Source organism: Dryas octopetala, chromosome 2 (assembly GCF_963921425.1).
Source record: "Dryas octopetala chromosome 2, drDryOcto1.1, whole genome shotgun sequence".
Classification (NCBI taxonomy): Eukaryota; Viridiplantae; Streptophyta; class Magnoliopsida; order Rosales; family Rosaceae; genus Dryas; species Dryas octopetala.
The window spans coordinates 26,396,512-26,413,210 of NC_141367.1; the positions used below are offsets into that span (position 1 = coordinate 26,396,512).

General features: G+C 38.7%; 3 protein-coding genes across 5 annotated transcripts; 2 read left to right on the forward strand and 1 right to left on the reverse strand.

Annotated features, from left to right (window-relative positions):
* The first annotated feature begins 1,351 nt into the window (after window positions 1-1,351).
* Window positions 1,352-7,242, forward strand: ORP1D (OSBP(oxysterol binding protein)-related protein 1D). The gene is made up of 9 exons (XM_086230711.1): window positions 1,352-2,366; window positions 2,903-3,259; window positions 3,411-3,498; window positions 3,732-3,899; window positions 3,992-4,326; window positions 5,020-5,175; window positions 5,388-5,696; window positions 5,892-6,236; window positions 6,595-7,242. The coding sequence occupies exons 1-9, from the start codon at window positions 1,830-1,832 to the stop codon at window positions 6,766-6,768; spliced, it is 2,469 nt and encodes an 822-aa protein (XP_086086837.1). The 5' UTR covers window positions 1,352-1,829; the 3' UTR covers window positions 6,769-7,242.
* Window positions 7,243-7,766: 524 nt separating this feature from the next.
* On the reverse strand, window positions 7,767-13,323 carry LOC147294851 (ARM repeat superfamily protein). Its single transcript, XM_086232013.1, has 15 exons — window positions 12,893-13,323; window positions 12,530-12,706; window positions 12,289-12,413; window positions 12,074-12,206; window positions 11,660-11,809; window positions 11,522-11,575; window positions 11,085-11,180; window positions 10,952-11,011; window positions 10,682-10,756; window positions 10,556-10,609; window positions 10,254-10,355; window positions 9,532-10,116; window positions 9,226-9,360; window positions 8,570-8,677; window positions 7,767-8,233 (listed from the first exon to the last, which is right to left on the reverse strand). Exons 1-15 carry the CDS (start codon window positions 13,304-13,306, stop codon window positions 8,084-8,086), a joined length of 2,418 nt encoding a protein of 805 aa, XP_086088139.1. The 5' UTR covers window positions 13,307-13,323; the 3' UTR covers window positions 7,767-8,083.
* A 217-nt stretch (window positions 13,324-13,540) lies between these two features.
* LOC147294852 (Pyridoxal-5'-phosphate-dependent enzyme family protein) lies at window positions 13,541-16,227 on the forward strand. 3 transcript variants are annotated; one of them, XM_086233508.1, is made up of 7 exons: window positions 13,541-13,737; window positions 14,040-14,366; window positions 14,528-14,570; window positions 14,712-15,050; window positions 15,290-15,419; window positions 15,551-15,724; window positions 15,911-16,227. In XM_086233508.1, exons 1-7 carry the CDS (start codon window positions 13,645-13,647, stop codon window positions 16,146-16,148), a joined length of 1,344 nt encoding a protein of 447 aa, XP_086089634.1. In that variant the 5' UTR covers window positions 13,541-13,644; the 3' UTR covers window positions 16,149-16,227. The 3 variants fall into 3 exon arrangements, with proteins under 3 accessions (XP_086089634.1, XP_086089635.1, XP_086089636.1); XM_086233509.1 differs by having other exon boundaries at window positions 13,542-13,737; window positions 14,712-15,023; XM_086233510.1 differs by having other exon boundaries at window positions 13,543-13,737; window positions 14,712-14,897; window positions 15,911-16,226.
* Window positions 16,228-16,699: the final 472 nt, after the last annotated feature.

Below are 16,699 nucleotides of genomic sequence, written 5' to 3' on the forward strand. Positions count from 1 at the left end.
GAAATGAGAAAAATGAGAGAAATGAGAGAAGAAATTGAAGAGAGACGGAGAAAGAAACGGAGAAGTGAAAAAAAGGACCGGTTTGGTATAAATTGGGCCTTTTGTAAAAATAAAAAAAGGACCTGGATTTTAAAAATAGTGAGAGCCCAAATTTGGACTTTATAATCATTTACTTTAAATCATTTTAATTTATAATAAAATTATTTTAATTCATAATAAAGTTCTCCCTCGATTTGAATAGTATTTTCTCTCATAAGATATAGAGTAAGTTTTGTAGAGACTGCATATTAGGTTTTAATTCTGAAATTTTAGACGTTCAAGAGTTAAAAACTAACATAAATACATAAAAGAAAAAAATAAAATGACTTGATTAAAAATCTTAAATTATTACCGGTATTAATCTAAAAAAAATTCATAAAATATACTAGATTTTAAGTCTCTCTAAGGTTTATCGGGTAAATTGAGGTTTAGTGTCCTAATTTAAAAAAAAAAAAAGTAGTTACAAACTGGGTTGTAGACATCAACGAGGAGTTGCTCACAGCCTCACACCTAAAGGGAGGGTTATCAAATACGAAAAGGCCCAAATCCAAAGAATGGCCCACTCGTTTAGTAGCTAGTTAGTATTGTTCAATATTTATTTATATATATATTCGACAAAAAAAAATATTTATATATAGATTGTATTTAAGTTAAAATTCTTCATATGATTTCAATTCTCACATTCATAAATACAGGATCACGTTTCGACCAAAAAAAAAAAAAGAGAGTACAGTATCACCTAACAGTAATTACTAAAGCCATGACTTTTTCTTTTCCGCCTGAAAAATCAGTGAAAATAACGTATTACACATTTACACTACGTCTATATTACCGTCGCCTATAGAAAAAAAAAAACTTTGTCTCATATTAATGTAAATCTCGTGGCGATTAAATGATTTACCTACACGTAATCCTTGTAATAATTGCACATCAGACACTGTTAGCACTTCTGGAATTACAGACAAAAAAAGCTCAGCGGTGGCAGCTCATCAAATCAACCAATTTTGAACATGTTGACAACAACCACTCATTACCCGAAGCTCCACCGTCCATGATGCACCTCCCACGCACACAATCCCCTCCCTTCCCTCCAATTTGGTTTCACGAACATCCGTCCCGTCGTTCACGAATCGCTTTCACCCTTCAAAATTATCCAAACACCCCCGTTCAATCGTCATCAACCGTGTAACGATTCAGCAAACAGGGAGGGCAGTATCGTATTTTCGTAGAGGAAGTTCATAATTCCACCACCGGGGACGCATGGTTCGCCACCCAACCCCAATATACACTACCTGCGCACAAATGCGCACGTTAGCTGTCATCTGCGGTCTGCCTCCACCATCACAATTAACCCCCCCAAAAACCCAAAAACCAAACCCCATGCATTTAATTTACTTATGCGCTTTAATTATTAACACAGGCTTGAGTGCTTGACACTCACACGCTCTTTTTAGCTTATTCAGCTTTTAAAGTGTTTAACCTACGCTCGCAAAAAAATTTAATTACTGAGAGCGAGAGAGCAAGAAGCAGCAGCAGTGTCTTAAATGGATCTGTGTGCGTTGAGCCAGAGCTCGCTTCTTTACAGCCCCTCATAACTCTCTCTCTCAGATGTACAAGCTCCGTTTATGTCATTTCCGAAACGCTGCGTTTCGCTTCCCTCATCGCGCTCCGATCGGGTCCTGCATTTCCGTCATTCGGAGCCCTACGATCAGCGTCGGGTCGGATTTACATTGCCGTGATCGATGTTGCTGTTTGGCTGATTGAATGGTCTGCTGGTTCTGGTGCTCACTATGAACCCGCTCTGCTGCATTGCGCCCGTTTCGATCGATCGGGACCGGGCCAACCCGGTCGCGCCGAAACCTTCCGGCGGACAGTGCCAGCTCGAGGCTTCGATTCGAAACGTCAACTACGGTTCTTCGAAACCGAGCTTCTCGGCTCAGGTCTCGTCGGCGGGTACCGAATCGGACAGAGCTTCGGTTACGGCGCACCACCACGAGGTCGAAGATGCGGTCTGCGAAGCTAGGGATTCGAAGGTGTTTGGCATCAATGGAGGCGTCAGTGGCGGCAGCGTGGCGGGGATTTTGTACAAGTGGGTGAACTACGGCAAGGGTTGGAGGTCGCGGTGGTTCGTGCTCGAAGACGGTGTGCTTTCGTACTACAAGGTTCATGGACCGGACAAGATTTTGATGAGCCCGGGGAGAGAGAAAGGCATGAGGTTGATCGGAGAGGACTCGTTGAGGTACATGAAGAAGGCGAATTGGAGTAGTAATCGGCTTGGCGCGCCGCCGAGGAGACCGTGCAAGCCTTTCGGCGAAGTGCATTTGAAGGTTTGGCATTGGTACTGATGTTATATTTAGCAAACGAGAAGTAGGCATCGACTTTACTTTGGCTTAGATGCGTCGCTTTGTTGAGTTTGTGTACTTGTTGATGTAGATGTGAATGGTGGGTGTGGAAAACTAGGAAAATGTTTAATATTCTCACACTTTTCATGGGGGTGGTTTAAAATTATAAGGACTGGAAATGAATAAGATTCAAATAAATATGTTAGGCATGAATAGATTCATGGACATATGTCAGATTTCAAGATACAGGGTAGTCTTTATTTTGTGATAGCCAATGAAAAATACCACAAAATTGTATATACAGAATAGTTCTAGCCTTGTGAAACCCACCAAAACCTCCCTCAATCTCAAATGACCCAACAAAAACTCACATGTGTTTGCACGACTCTTAGTAAGTTTTGATACAAGTACTGCTCATGCTTGTGTTTTGCATGATGATGCACAAACATGTAAGCTTGTAATCTATAGACTTTTGAGTTGTTGCTTTTTGGTTACTGAATCTGAAGTGGTCTGGTTTACAGGTCTCTTCAATTCGTGCCAGCAAATCAGATGATAAAAGGCTTTCCATATTCACAGGAACTAAAACTCTTCACTTGCGTTGCTTATCTAGAGAGGACAGAGCTACATGGGTTGAGGCACTGCTGGCTGCTAAAGATCTTTTCCCTAGAGTGTTGTCAAGCAATGAGTTAGTGCCTTCAGAAGATATAGTTGTTTCAACAGAGAAGCTACGATTAAGATTAGCACAGGAGGGTGTTGGTGAGCCGGTGATCAAAGACTGCGAGTCAATTATGCTCTTAGAAGTCTCAGAACTGCAAAACCAGTTAAAGGCTCTTCAGAGTAAACATGTCATGTTGTTAGATACATTGAGACAATTGGAGGTAAATCTTCCATCCTGTTCTGAATAACAATTCAAATATATTCCATTAGTGTTGTGTTGTACCAGACTTCCAAGTTCCAAGCATTTATTAGTTAGTGCTTTATACATGTGCTGCTAGTTTGGAAAGTCACAAACCCAATTTTCTTTGGCAGACAGAGAAAATAGAGCTGGAAACTACAGTAGTTGATGAAACAAAGGAGCGTGAGTCATACTGCGGACAGGGGAATAGGAGATTTAGTGGTTAGTTATCTTTTGCATTGCCATTATCTTAGTATTTTGTTGAACTCAGTGTTTAAAAAACTAAAAAAATATTACTATTTGTATGATGTGTAATGATAATCTAATTATTCTTTTAGTTTCAATGAGACTACTCAAAATTTTCCTCAACACACACATTTTCTGATACAATATGCAATGATTATTAATTTTGACTACTAGTTTTTACAGTCTTCTGTTTTTTCTTTATGCCACAGATTTCTATTCTGTCATGTCAGAGGGCAGCGCAAGTGATTCTGATGCGGATAATGAAAGTCATGATGGAGCAGATGTTGAAACAGATGAAGATGAAGGAACATATTTTGATACGCATGATATTTTATCTTCAGATGCTTTAAGAAGTGCTTCCTATCGCAGTAGGGAAGGTCTGGGAATTGGTTGTGAATACGATAGAGATTATTTATCTTATGATCAATTGAAGGAACATTTTTTGATATGTATGATTTTTTGTCTCCAGATGCTTTAAGAAGTGCTTCCTATCGGAGTAGGGATGGTTTGGGAAATGGTTCTGTATATGATAGAGATTCTTTCTTTTCTGATCGATTACATGGAGTTGAAGAGATCAAGACGATTAAATATCCACATGTGAAAAGGAGGGATAATTTGCCAGAACCAAAGGAGAAAGAGAAGCCTGTTGGCTTGTGGTCAATTATCAAGGATAATATTGGAAAGGACTTGTCTGGAGTTTGTCTTCCTGTTTATTTTAATGAACCACTCTCTTCGTTGCAAAAGTGCTTTGAAGATCTGGAGTATTCATGCTTGGTTGATCGAGCACTGGAATGGGGAAAGCAGGTTAGGTCCTCAGCCATTTCTTCTATTGTTTCATAGCAGTTTTAAGGAATGATAGCCTAATTAAGTCATATATCAGGTATGTAATATGTTGGCCTTAAGTCTGAGACTACTAATTACCTCTGCCACCTGCTTGTCGCATCATATGTTGCAAGACAACATTGTATTTGATTAATCGATTTCTTTTCTTTGCTCTGTATTGTTGATCCTTATATGTCTCTCTCCTTTATTTATCTTCTGGATTGTCTGCACTTCAGAAGTTTCCTTATGCACTTTCTTTGTTTTCTTTTTTATTGCTTTTGTTTGGAGTGGGCTTGGGCTTGGGATTGGAGTGAGGTGCATAGTATTCAAAAACCTTGGCTCATATGCCATACTCCTCCTGGCCCCTCATTTGTTTCTGTTGGGTCATATGGTCAAAATTCATTCTGGAAGGTGGCAGCTGGTACCACTAGCTAGAAGGCTCATGTTCTACTAGTGATTGCTTTTCCTTCATGATTGAGCTCTTACGCTTGAACAAGTTGTCTGTTTTATTCTGTTTATTGCTCCTTGTAAACTGTTGGCTTTGAATATAATTGATGAAGCCTTAAGGGTTCAGTAGGTCAGGAGAGAGTCGAGAATAACAGGAAAAAAAAGAAATGAAAAGAAAGTCCGAATTGTTTGAATTTTATGAATTAATTTGGGGTTCATGTGGTGCAGGGGAATGATTTAATGAGAATTCTAAACGTTGCAGCTTTTGCTGTATCTGGCTATGCATCAACAGAAGGTCGGCAGTGCAAACCCTTTAATCCTCTCCTTGGGGAGACATATGAGGCTGACTATCCAGATAAAGGACTTCGTTTTTTCTCTGAAAAGGTAATGCATGTTGACAGTTTTTAAGTATTGATGTGCAGTGGCATCCTTTTAACTAGACTTCTGTCCATTAAAGTATGAAGTATGATAGAAGAAAAAGTAGCCTCTTTGTTGCTTCTTGTTGTTTAGACTCATCGAGTTTGAAGCATCACAGCAAATTGTCAAATGTTTAATGAACCATGGATTGTTGTCTAACAAGAAGAGCTTGCACTCAGGTGAGTCACCACCCGATGGTTGTTGCTTGTCACTGTGAAGGAAGAGGCTGGAAATTCTGGGCAGACTCCAATCTCAAGGGCAAGTTTTGGGGGCGTTCTATTCAGCTTGATCCTGTGGGTGTCCTTTCCTTGCAGTTTGAGGATGGCGAGACATTTCAGTGGAGCAAGGTTACTACTTCAATATACAATATCATACTAGGAAAAATTTATTGTGACCACTACGGTACCATGCGCATCAGGGGCAGCGGCAATTATTCCTGCAAGCTAAAGTTCAAGGAGCAGTCTATCATAGACCGAAATCCACATCAGGTTTGTTTTAGTAGAGGGGAGGTCGGAGACTTGGAGTAGTTTACTCTGTTTATGTTATACAGTTATACTATATTTCGGACACAATGTATTCTGAAGCAGTTAAAAGCAATTAATTACAAATGGTGCTAAATCCAATTTTAGCTGTTGCTGTTAATAAGCTGGTAAACATATATGACCTTGTTCATGAAATTGCAGGTTCATGGATTTGTTCAAGACAATAGAACTGGAGAGAAAGTAGCGATGCTGATGGGGAAGTGGGACGAGGCAATGTACTATGTGCTGGGAGATCCAACTACAAAGCCAAAGGGTTATGATCCAATGACAGAGGCTGTGCTGCTCTGGGAAAGAGATAACTATGTTACCAAGACAAGATACAATCTCTCTCCTTTTGCAATATCCCTGAATGAATTAACACCTGGTTTATTGGATAATTTGCCTCCAACAGACTCGAGGCTGAGACCAGATCAAAGGCATTTGGAGAATGGTGAATATGAATTGGCAAATGCAGAGAAACTAAGACTTGAACAGCTGCAAAGACAGGTATCCCCCCCTTTAGATCCCTTTTTTTTTTTTTTTTTTTTTTTGTCTTTAATAAGTTATTCATCCATAGATCCTCCTGTGTTATGTATCCTTTGTATCAAAGTTTGAGCTTAATGCCCATTGGGAATTATTTAACTGAGGTAAAAATGAATACAATCCCATATCTGGCGTGTAATATTGAAAGTGTGGGATTTAGAACTCCAGATTTAGACTGAGGTTGCAGTGAAAGCCATTTCTTTGGTGTCTTTGGGGAATCTTTGGGGAACTCCAGATTTAGTCTTTGATTTGTAATTTTGTTTTCTTCTACTTCTCCCACAAGTAATAAATATATTGAGCAACTGTTAATTTCGTGATGCAGGCCAGGAAGTTGCAAGAGAGAGGCTGGCAGCCAAGATGGTTTCGGAGAGATGAGGATGGTTGTTATAGTTATGTAGGTGGGTATTGGGAAACTAGGGAGAAGAAGAATTGGGATGGAATTCCTGATATTTTTGGCCAGAGTAACGATTTGCCTTCATGTTCTGGGGAAGAGTAATGTCTCTTGGCCGAGCTTTTGCTCTATTAGATTCTGGTTCGCTTTGATTTCCCCTTGCCTAATCTGGGTTTAATGTAGGTTGTGCTATAAAAGAAAACTCGTAGATGCCGTAATGATAGTTTTCTTATGGTTTCTGTGGTCCATTTACTACGTCCATGGAGCTCCTGGGTAGTGTTTCATTTTGGTACATTCTGTCGTAGTAAAATTTTACCAGGATCTAGTTTTTAAGGAACTTGTATATGATTACATTGATTAGCGATGCCCTGACCTTTAACCTAACCAATAGTCCCACCAAAGGAAAGGCTGGACAAAGAAGTACACGAAATGAGCCAAGTGAAATACAAGAATGGTGAGTATGTTAATGAGGTCGGAATGCTCATTTCGGGCGAACCCTATGTAAATGAAATGTTAAGACTCGGATCATACGTCTTCTACCGTTCTACGGTACCTTACGTGTACAAGTTTCTTGCTACAGTCTATACGCAGCCAATCATAGAAAACGGTCGGGTTGGGTTGGTCCAAGATTGGATCGTGCTGGGTCAGGTTGATTGGGAGTGAAGGGAGGGTGTTAAGCCCAGCTCAATACTCCTTGGGTCGGGTTTTGGGCCTAATTTGGGCTTGGGCTTTTATGCACAGCATTCTATTGTTTTTTTTGTCCCAATTGATGAATGATGACTAATAAAAAAATATGATGCTAAAACAATTTTAAAAGAAGATATATTCAGCAAATTAAGAATATAAAAGAGTACCAATTTGGATTTTTTGGATGGGCTTCGGGTTGAATAATTCGTGCTTTTGGTTCGTGTCTTTTACTACTACGATATTGGTATTAACATGAAAAAAAATTGACGATGCGATATTAAATTATTATTTTAGTTTAAAATCAGAGGCTAAACATATTCTAGCAACATCTCATCAAACTGTGATATCAATTTGGCATACAAAACCCTACAAACATCTCTTTGAATTGAGGCAGCCACAACTACCAAAAAGGCACAACTACAAAAAAGGCATCCCTCATGGTATCTTGTTCATAAACAAATATATTTTTTTTGGTACAATAAACTCGTGAAATATGACCGGTTCCTTATAGCTTCTTTTCACAGTGAATTCTAAAAGCAGCCTTCTGGCTGCTTATTAAAATTGCTGTGACTGGTCTATTGCTTTGAAAAAAACTAATATTTTCTCAATTACCAAACGAGCTTTGAAATTAAAATTGTCAAAATAAGTGATTTTAGCCCTAAATAAGCAATACCAAACGGGGTACTCTTAACTGATAAAGTAGGGAAATAACAAAATTGACGGAGGTTGGCGATCATTTCCAAGCTTTCTTCCCTCTGAATTGTTTGCCAGAACGCTGCTGTTTTTTCTTTTTATCCAATCGAGATTTAGCTACCTTTGACCTCTTTGCAGCAAGAGGCATAGCCTTCTTGTGTTCCTTCTGCCGATTGCTCATGCCTCCCGTCTGTTGGCATTCATTAAAATACATGTTAAAACAATTCAAGCTCGCAGCATGACCTTTTCAGAGCCTAATATTCTGTTCACTCATTTTTGTCTTACATAATTTTTTTCTTTCTAATGATAGGAACCTAATAGATGTATCATAATAGGATCCAGAAAGTTCTATAAGCAAAGCTGAAGAATTAAAATAAATAAACATCTGATGCCAAAGCTAGCAATTGTAAAGAAAATTGAGATGCATGGATTCTACACATTACAACTAGTGATTCTGGTGATAAATGATCTGAGTACCACATCCATTACAAGTATTCTGGCAATCAATAAAATACAGTAAACATACCTTCTTCTGTTTCACAGCGGCTCGAGCCTGGTACTTCCCTCTGTCCTCCCTCCCTGCTCTCACTAATGCCAACCTCTCCTCCTTGCTCATCCTTTTCTTCACATGGACCTACATAGTGCAAGCTCAATTGGGTCAGTGAAAATAGATATGGTACACCATGACTTTCTATAAGCATTATAGTTTTCTTTTCCCCTGGATTTAAATGACGCCAACGGCAATAGAGAAAAATGAAGCAAAACTTGAAGCAAATGATACAAGTAAAGCATTGTCAAGAGATGAGAATGAGATAACAGCATGTTGATTGTGAAACGTTAATAAATGCAAAGGTCCATGGTTGCACCAAATATTTATCAAGTATATTACCTATGTTTTATCATGTAAAAATTCAGAAAGGAGTACAGAGTCCGAAAGACTACAAACAATTTCCAATTTGGTCCTGTTAATATTCTGCTATTTACAGTCTGATAATCCATGCTTAGAAAACTATTCTTACTCTCCCCCCTCAAATCAATCTGGCATAAATTTCAATGTTTGTAAAGAAATTTTGCTCAATTTATTATCTCTACTTTGGATGCATTATATGCAGATGCAGACTCCTCCAAAGCAACATGAAAAACTGAGAGTAGATGTGACAAGTAAAATGACTTAAAACTTACTTCAAGCTTTGCAGGATCTACTCGCTTAATGCTCAATTGATCAGAACTGGGAATCTTGAATGCTGTTGACTTAGCATCTGAGTCCTTTTTCAACAACCCCTGCTGAGTCAAAGCAATTTTGGCTTGCTTCTTTGCCTAACAAAAGCATCAAACAATGAACATACTTTAATGACATCTAACAAGAGGTCAGGATATAAAGATTCAAAGAGATTAAAAACATCAATATTTTTCACGCCCCAAGGTTACACCATGTTTCACCTTTGGCATCACCTTAAGTTTGACCAACTGAACAAACAAAAAACAAACCTTCAATTCCTTAATCCTCTGGAAGTCCTCATTAGAAAGAAAACCATCTGTTGAATCCGATGGAGTGTGCTCCATTTTTGCTTTGGTCAATCTCTTTAAAGCCCGAAGACTTGCATCAGCATCAGTAAGTTGTCTATCAAAATCAGTAAACTTCCTCTTTTTTGCTTTATTGTCTTGGGCATCATTATTGTTAGAGTCTTCCTCTTCATCCTCATCACTCTCTTCATCATCCACATCCTCTGATTCCATCTCATCCTCATCACCACTGAGATCACTATCATTATCATCTATACTATCATCACCATCTTCATCTTCAGCAGCCATGGTGTCTTCTTCTGTTCCATCATCTTCACTTCCACTGCCACTGTTGGCTATCTGGTTGTCTTCATCATCACTGGAAGCAACCATCCCTTCACTATCAAGATCATCATCAGTGTCATCACCATCCTCGTTGTCATCATCATTTTCTAATAATTCAACACCGGGAACATTGCTGAGTACATTCACTTCTCCATACGCTTTTGGCCTTGCCTTAGGGTCAGTAGGGCGCCCACGATCCTTCTTAATCAGCAGTGAGGGGCAAACCTGCATGTACACTAAATAGTTAGTCTTCCTACGCAATCATGGTTCATGGAAATGCATGCGCTAGCAATCAGTGGCACATGCAGAGGGAGAAAGAGAAGAGAGATAGAGATAGAGATATGAGAGAGAGAGAGAGAGACCTCTCTGAATAAACCAATAAGTGAACGGGCTGCTATTGAAACTGCTTTCTCATGCGATTTCTTATATAATGCAAGATCTTGCAGCAAATCTTCTGTCATCAACTAGTTGCAGGAAACAAAAATTAATTATGATTTGCAATGCCTACATGCATCAAGTCAACATATAAATGACACTGAAAATTTTTTGACCATCATTAATATAAATGACTCAGCATATTTACTGAACAGTACTGGACAACTTCAACTGAAATACCCATAATATCAGAAAGACCAGAAACCAAATGATATAAATAGGTTGTTACCAAAGGAATCCGTAAACATATTTCCCTCGTCACATTCAGTCCAACAGCTATGGCCTGGCATAAGCAAACAATCAGAGATAAGCAAGGCAGTAGAAAAATTTAAAACAGAGCAGCTATGAAGCACACCTCTGGACGTGATCGATCATGTACAAATTGATTCACTAGTTGTTTGAATAGCGGTTCAACTGCATCAGGAGGAACCTGCTCATAAGGAAGTTAGTCAATGTTAACATTAAAAAAGTTAAATAGATTCACTATTCACTAGTAATTTGAATAATGGTTCACTTGAATTAGCAGTGGGACTTTAAGAAAGTAAATAAAAGTTAGGGGGAGGACAGGGTAAAAAAAGTGAATTCTAGATAGGTCCAATCAAGCATTACAGAAAAGCAAACTGACCATATCATGGCAAGCCTGAACTGCTGCAGCTAGTAAACTTGTGACATCGCGTTGGTGAGGCTGTAATACCAATACAGTCACAATTCAACCCTCAAGAGAATATATTACACAGTGAATGGGCCAGATAACATACCTGAATATATTTCTGAAGAAAAGGATAAAAGTTCAACAAAATCAAGCGGTGAAGCCCAACCGTTCGAGCAATTACTTTCAACATCATCATCTTGACCTTAAGTTAACACAGGGTAATAATCAAAACAAATGAGAAATGCAATTTCCAGCATCAGTTTAATAAAAAAATTAAAACTATCTGGATAGAAATAAAACACAAATTGTCTGTTCCTACATAACAGTAATTAAGTGTTTGGCTTTACTCAATGTTATGATGCAATTGGTACCACTGTGCTAAGTGAATTAACGAATCTAACATGGTTGACTTGGTATTATTCACCAACGAGGATAGTATTTCAATTATTAGGTGAGCAATACACAACTTTCTCCAGAAGACAAGCATATGTGTAAGTTGTGTTTTGTTGATTCTAAAAATGTATAACACCAATGACTGTTTACCTCAAATCGTTCATTGCAGGTTTGAAGGCGGGAGAATAGCTTCTCAGCAAATCCCTGCAGGAGGAATCAACTCTTAAATCTCCTTTTTAATCAGTAGAAAGAATACTAGTATGAACTAGATGATAAAAATAGACAAACCTGTGGATCTTTCAAATGGTTAAGTGGCGTATGATAATTTGAAGCACTTTTTTCTGATGACTGGCGTTGCTGTTTTTTCATGCTACGCATGGCACGCTGTAGTTTTGCTTTCTTTTTCTTCTTGCTAGAAAGTGTACCTTGATGGTGTGCCTAAAATGCAATTTTTTTATAAAAAACACTGTTCATTGTGCTGCTGCGAATTCTAACTCTAGTGAAAAATAATGGAACCATATGCATCAAAATAGTAATCCTAATTACATAAAAAGATGTGATACTTTAGTATAAAGATTATCCACATAAGCATAAGGATAAATCATTACATCGCATCCAAGAAAATTTATTCAAGTGCCACTTATCATGGTTAAGTAAATACAATGGTTAGAAATAATATTCAGGTAATAATGGAAAACTGACCTTATAAATAGCCTCTCTATTAAGGACTACTTGAGATGTATGAGGAGTGTCTTCTTCGCTTGACACATCACTATCATCATCATCTTCAATCTTCTCATAATCAAGCAGAAATGACAGACAAGCAATCATTATCCTGATGCATTCAAGCACAAAATGTAATTTTTTGAACCCAAGAACGAAAATGACACAGAAACCACCAGATGAATAATGCACACCTTGATGACGGATGAAAACAAGCAGTACAAATCGCATTTGCTGTTCTTTCATCGAACCACAGCTTTCTCTGGTGAAGCTCACGTAGCGTGATAAGTGATCTCTTTGCTTTCGTTTCATCCTCTTGCTACAAAAACAAAAAGAAAAATACAAATTCAAACCTTAGACCAACAAAGCCCTGAAATTGTGACAATCATATGGAAGCAGCTTGTGAACACCAAGAAAGAAAATGCATTAACAAACCCGTAGCATCTCAAACACGATATTCTGAAGCGCCCGATTCTTAACTTCATTCTTATGCTTCTGATTCATTCGCTTAATGCTTTGAACGACATGAGAAAATGCCAGCTTTCTCAAAGCCTTATCTCCATAAGTCTGTAGCTCCATGAACAAAGCTAGAGTATCTGCAATATCCACCGTCTAGCAGACGACCAAAAACGACAAATTGAAATAAAAATAAACCAATAACCCTCTATTAAACAAGTGAATTCTAACATTTCGCACACTTTCTCAGCAACCAAACACAGCTCAACGTTAAATTCCCAATCTTTCTAACAAAATCCTAAAATTCACAAAGGTATACAATATAATTCATATTGTACACACCTTTCTATTCATGAGGAGAATGAGAGCTTGGACGACGTGCATACGGAGCCCCGAGGGAAGTGTTCGGGCGGTGGAGCGGAGAAATTCGAAGAGCTGGGTGGGGAATTGGGCCAGATGGGTCGGGTAAAACGCGGTGAGGTGGGCCAAGAACATGGCCCGGTCGCCGAGGTCCTTGGCCACGGTCGGGTCGCTGCTGCTGCCACTGAAAGACTTGAATCCGAGATCCGATTGTTGCTGGAAGAGCTCCAACGACGACTTGAATTGGTTGTACACCAGCAGAAGCTCCGATTCGTACCCTTCCGGGTCGCACTTCATCTTCGACTGAAGTGTAGGTAGGCTCAGCTTCTCGGAGCTCCGACCCGAGGCCAAGAGTGGCTCCGGCGAGAAGCCGGTGATGGCGTGGTGAGAAGCCATTTGGGGTTTTAGTTTTAGCAAACGGCAATTTGATAAACCCTATAACTTGTTGAGTTTTTGTGGTTTTATAATTTTATTGCAGTGGACGTCAAAGTCACGGCCTGGCCCACGATCGATGGGCTGTAATCCTACGGTTAATAGTAAACTCGTTAAAATAAAGTTCGAGTTCGTAGTATTAAGTAGTTGAGAGCCGCTAGTTAGAATAGCGATTTTGGAAAAGCGCGCCACAACTTCTTGCGTTTTATCTTCCAACTTCCAATCCCCAATATCTTCTTGAAAGTCCCCAGGGGGTAAGCTCCTACCCAGTATTCAATTCACCGTCAGCTGGTAATGAAAGTATGAAACTTGAACGCTTCCACAGTAAGAGCGCCATTTCAGCCATCAAACACGGCTTTCATTGCGGCCACCTTTTGAACAGTCCTCAGAGTCAGGTTCTCTCTCTATCTCATACAGTCTTATACACACACAGACATAATTGGAGCTAGCTTTCTGTTTCAAGTTATGGGTTGGACTGATTTTTGGGTTTTGTGTTACCAATATTGTGTTCTTGGGTACATAGCATCACACATTAGTTTCATCCAAAAATAAAAAGGAAGAAAAATTTGAAGATTTCTGCTCTATTTTGTATGTGAGTTTTCCATTTTATAAGCTATATGTTAGTTGTTAATTAATATTGCTGTTCACTTTGCATTCACCTAATAGTTGATCAATGTTTTTTACCCCTCATTGTCAGTGTGTTTCCAATGTCAAATTGAGTGGTGAAGAGTTTGTGACAAAACTGCTTGATAGAAAATGGACATTGCCTCGCCCTGATGCCAAAATTCACCAAATAATGCTATCTACTAGTGAAGAACCACAACCAGGCAGACCCTTTCCTGATATTTCGTTCTTGAACAATACTAACCCATCTTTCAGTCATGGTATGACGGACAAGGACAATCGAGAACCTTCTTTCTTTATTGTAAGGGATGATTTGTTGCATCCATTGATAAATGGTAACAAAGCAAGAAAATTGGATGGATTGATTCCCGTTGTTGAAGATCATTCAGTGACTGATGTGGTGAGATTATGATCGTTCATGCCTTTTTTTTTCTTTATTTGTGATCTTTTTCTAACTTTTAGTACTTATATAATCCAACATTTTATTACCAATGCCCTCTCAATTCTTCTCTTAGTTCCTTTCACCACCAAATAACACATTCAACTGCTACTTTTTTTTAGGTCACATGTGGAGGTTGTCAAAGTGCACATACAGCAGCTATTGGTTAGTAATTTCTGGATGCAGTTACTATAGGATATTCTTCAATACTCTGTCTCTCTCTATCCCTGTCCCCAACCCCCCCCCCCCCCAAAGGACAAAAACCCTGCTCCTAATGGTGTCTTCACTGACTTGTGTGTTTTGCAGCTGTTTCATGTTCAGAGAGAGGACTTAAACCACATTTGCTTCTACGAGGGGAGCAGCCTGAAATACTAACAGGCTATAACTTGATTTCAACAATATATGGAAATGTCACATATGTTCCAAGATCACTTTATGCCAATAGGGAAAAGATGTTAAAGAGCCATGCTGATCATTTGGCAGGCAGTAATGGTAATGTCCTATGGTTCGATGATATTTTGGAGGCTTCTTTGTGTCAAAATGGTGGTGCTCCGAATCTTATGCAAAGGAATGCTAGTATAAATGACCACCCTCAGAAAATTGTAATTGTTAATGAAGGTGCAGGAGATGTTGTTGCATTACTAGGTAACTGTAGTGGATTTAGAATAAAGAATCATCTTTTTGGTTCCAGTTATACATATAGGCATCCTCTTGGGTGTTTCTTTGTTTCTAATATTACTTGGTTGATTTTGGAGTACATCTTCATTAATTATTCTTTTGGGTTTGTCTTTTTCTCTTTTGTTGTGTATTAAGTTGATCCTTACATCGCTGATGTGGTACAAAGTACATAAGTATGATAGCTGTAAATATATTTTGTCTCTTAGGTCTCATTCGCCTAGTGCAGTACTTATCCCAGAATCACTTACTTGGAAAAGAGAGGGCTTTGAAGATTGTTGTAGATGCCGGAACTGGGACAACAGCTGTTGGTTTAGGACTTGGAGCCATATGTTTAGGGTGTGTTCCTGTATGTATTATTTATCACTTTTGTTGGAGCAACGCTATATTTTGAAATGATTATCTAAATCACTTAACTTCTTATTGAGGCAGACTATTGCAGCATATTAACTACTATTGCTTCTTGTCAGGCTCCCATGGGAGGTAACTGCTGTGATGCTGGCTGATACAGTTGATGGGTATAGACATCAGGAGAAGCGCTTGATTTCCAATTTCAAGAGGCATTTTGGTTTTCCCATTGACCACAGCTTCGATGAAATAGATAGAGGAATTGTGCACTGGGTAGAACGTCGCCATCCAAGAAAGTGAGTACCCTATCATCATCTTCACAACTTCTCCAATATCTCAATTATATAAATTCTATATAATATAAAATCCTAAATGATCTTGTACTAATTCAAACTGTCAACTGCCACATCATATGTATATCTCTTGATCACTGAATTCATTACATTTTAATTCTAATTCAAACCCCACCCCAAATCTCTCAGATTTGGCAATGTTTTAGAAGGGGAATTAGAGGCATGCCAACATATTGCACAAAAAACGGGTGTTTTAGTGGATCCGGTGTATACACTTGCTGCTTGGGAGATGGCAATGGTCCTTCGTGAAAAGGAAGAAGGGGCAACAGTGGTGATGCTTCACACTGGAGGCACTCTAGGCATGTTTGGATTAGCACAGAGGTACAGATCTTACTTCTCTAACCTCAAGGCTGGTCTGTCCAATTAAAGAGGTAGCTGAGTCCACTGCATTCATTTGAACAGTACAAACTTAGGCATTGTATTCCATTGAACTTTCCATTGATTTTTATATGAAAATTGAGAAGATATGAAATACATAAAGTTTTCTGTTACCAAAAGCTTTGGCCTATAATATCTCTGCAAATTAGTAAAGCTTTCTTTATTTTGGAGAAAATATATAATGATATCAGTATATGCATATCCAGCAGAGCACTGTTCTTAGGCAAAAACCAAAAGTTGATCTGTTGCCCGAGCAAAGCAACAAAAGTTGCTGCAGCTGTGGGTATGGAGTGGGCTAGAGGTCATATGCAGATAAAATTGGACTCCGAGCTGAATTCCTTGGTTGGCCCAACAAAATGAGTTGGGCTTCTGAAATTATTTATAAGTTCAAAGATTTGCTAAGATTAAGAATAAAACACCATCTTCCTTTAAAAAAATAATTATAATAAAACACCATCTTGATAAATCTCTCACTCTCCCTCTCTCTCTCTCTCTGGGACTGTAAATCTAGGAAGTAGAAAAGTAAAAGTAGTTTCCACA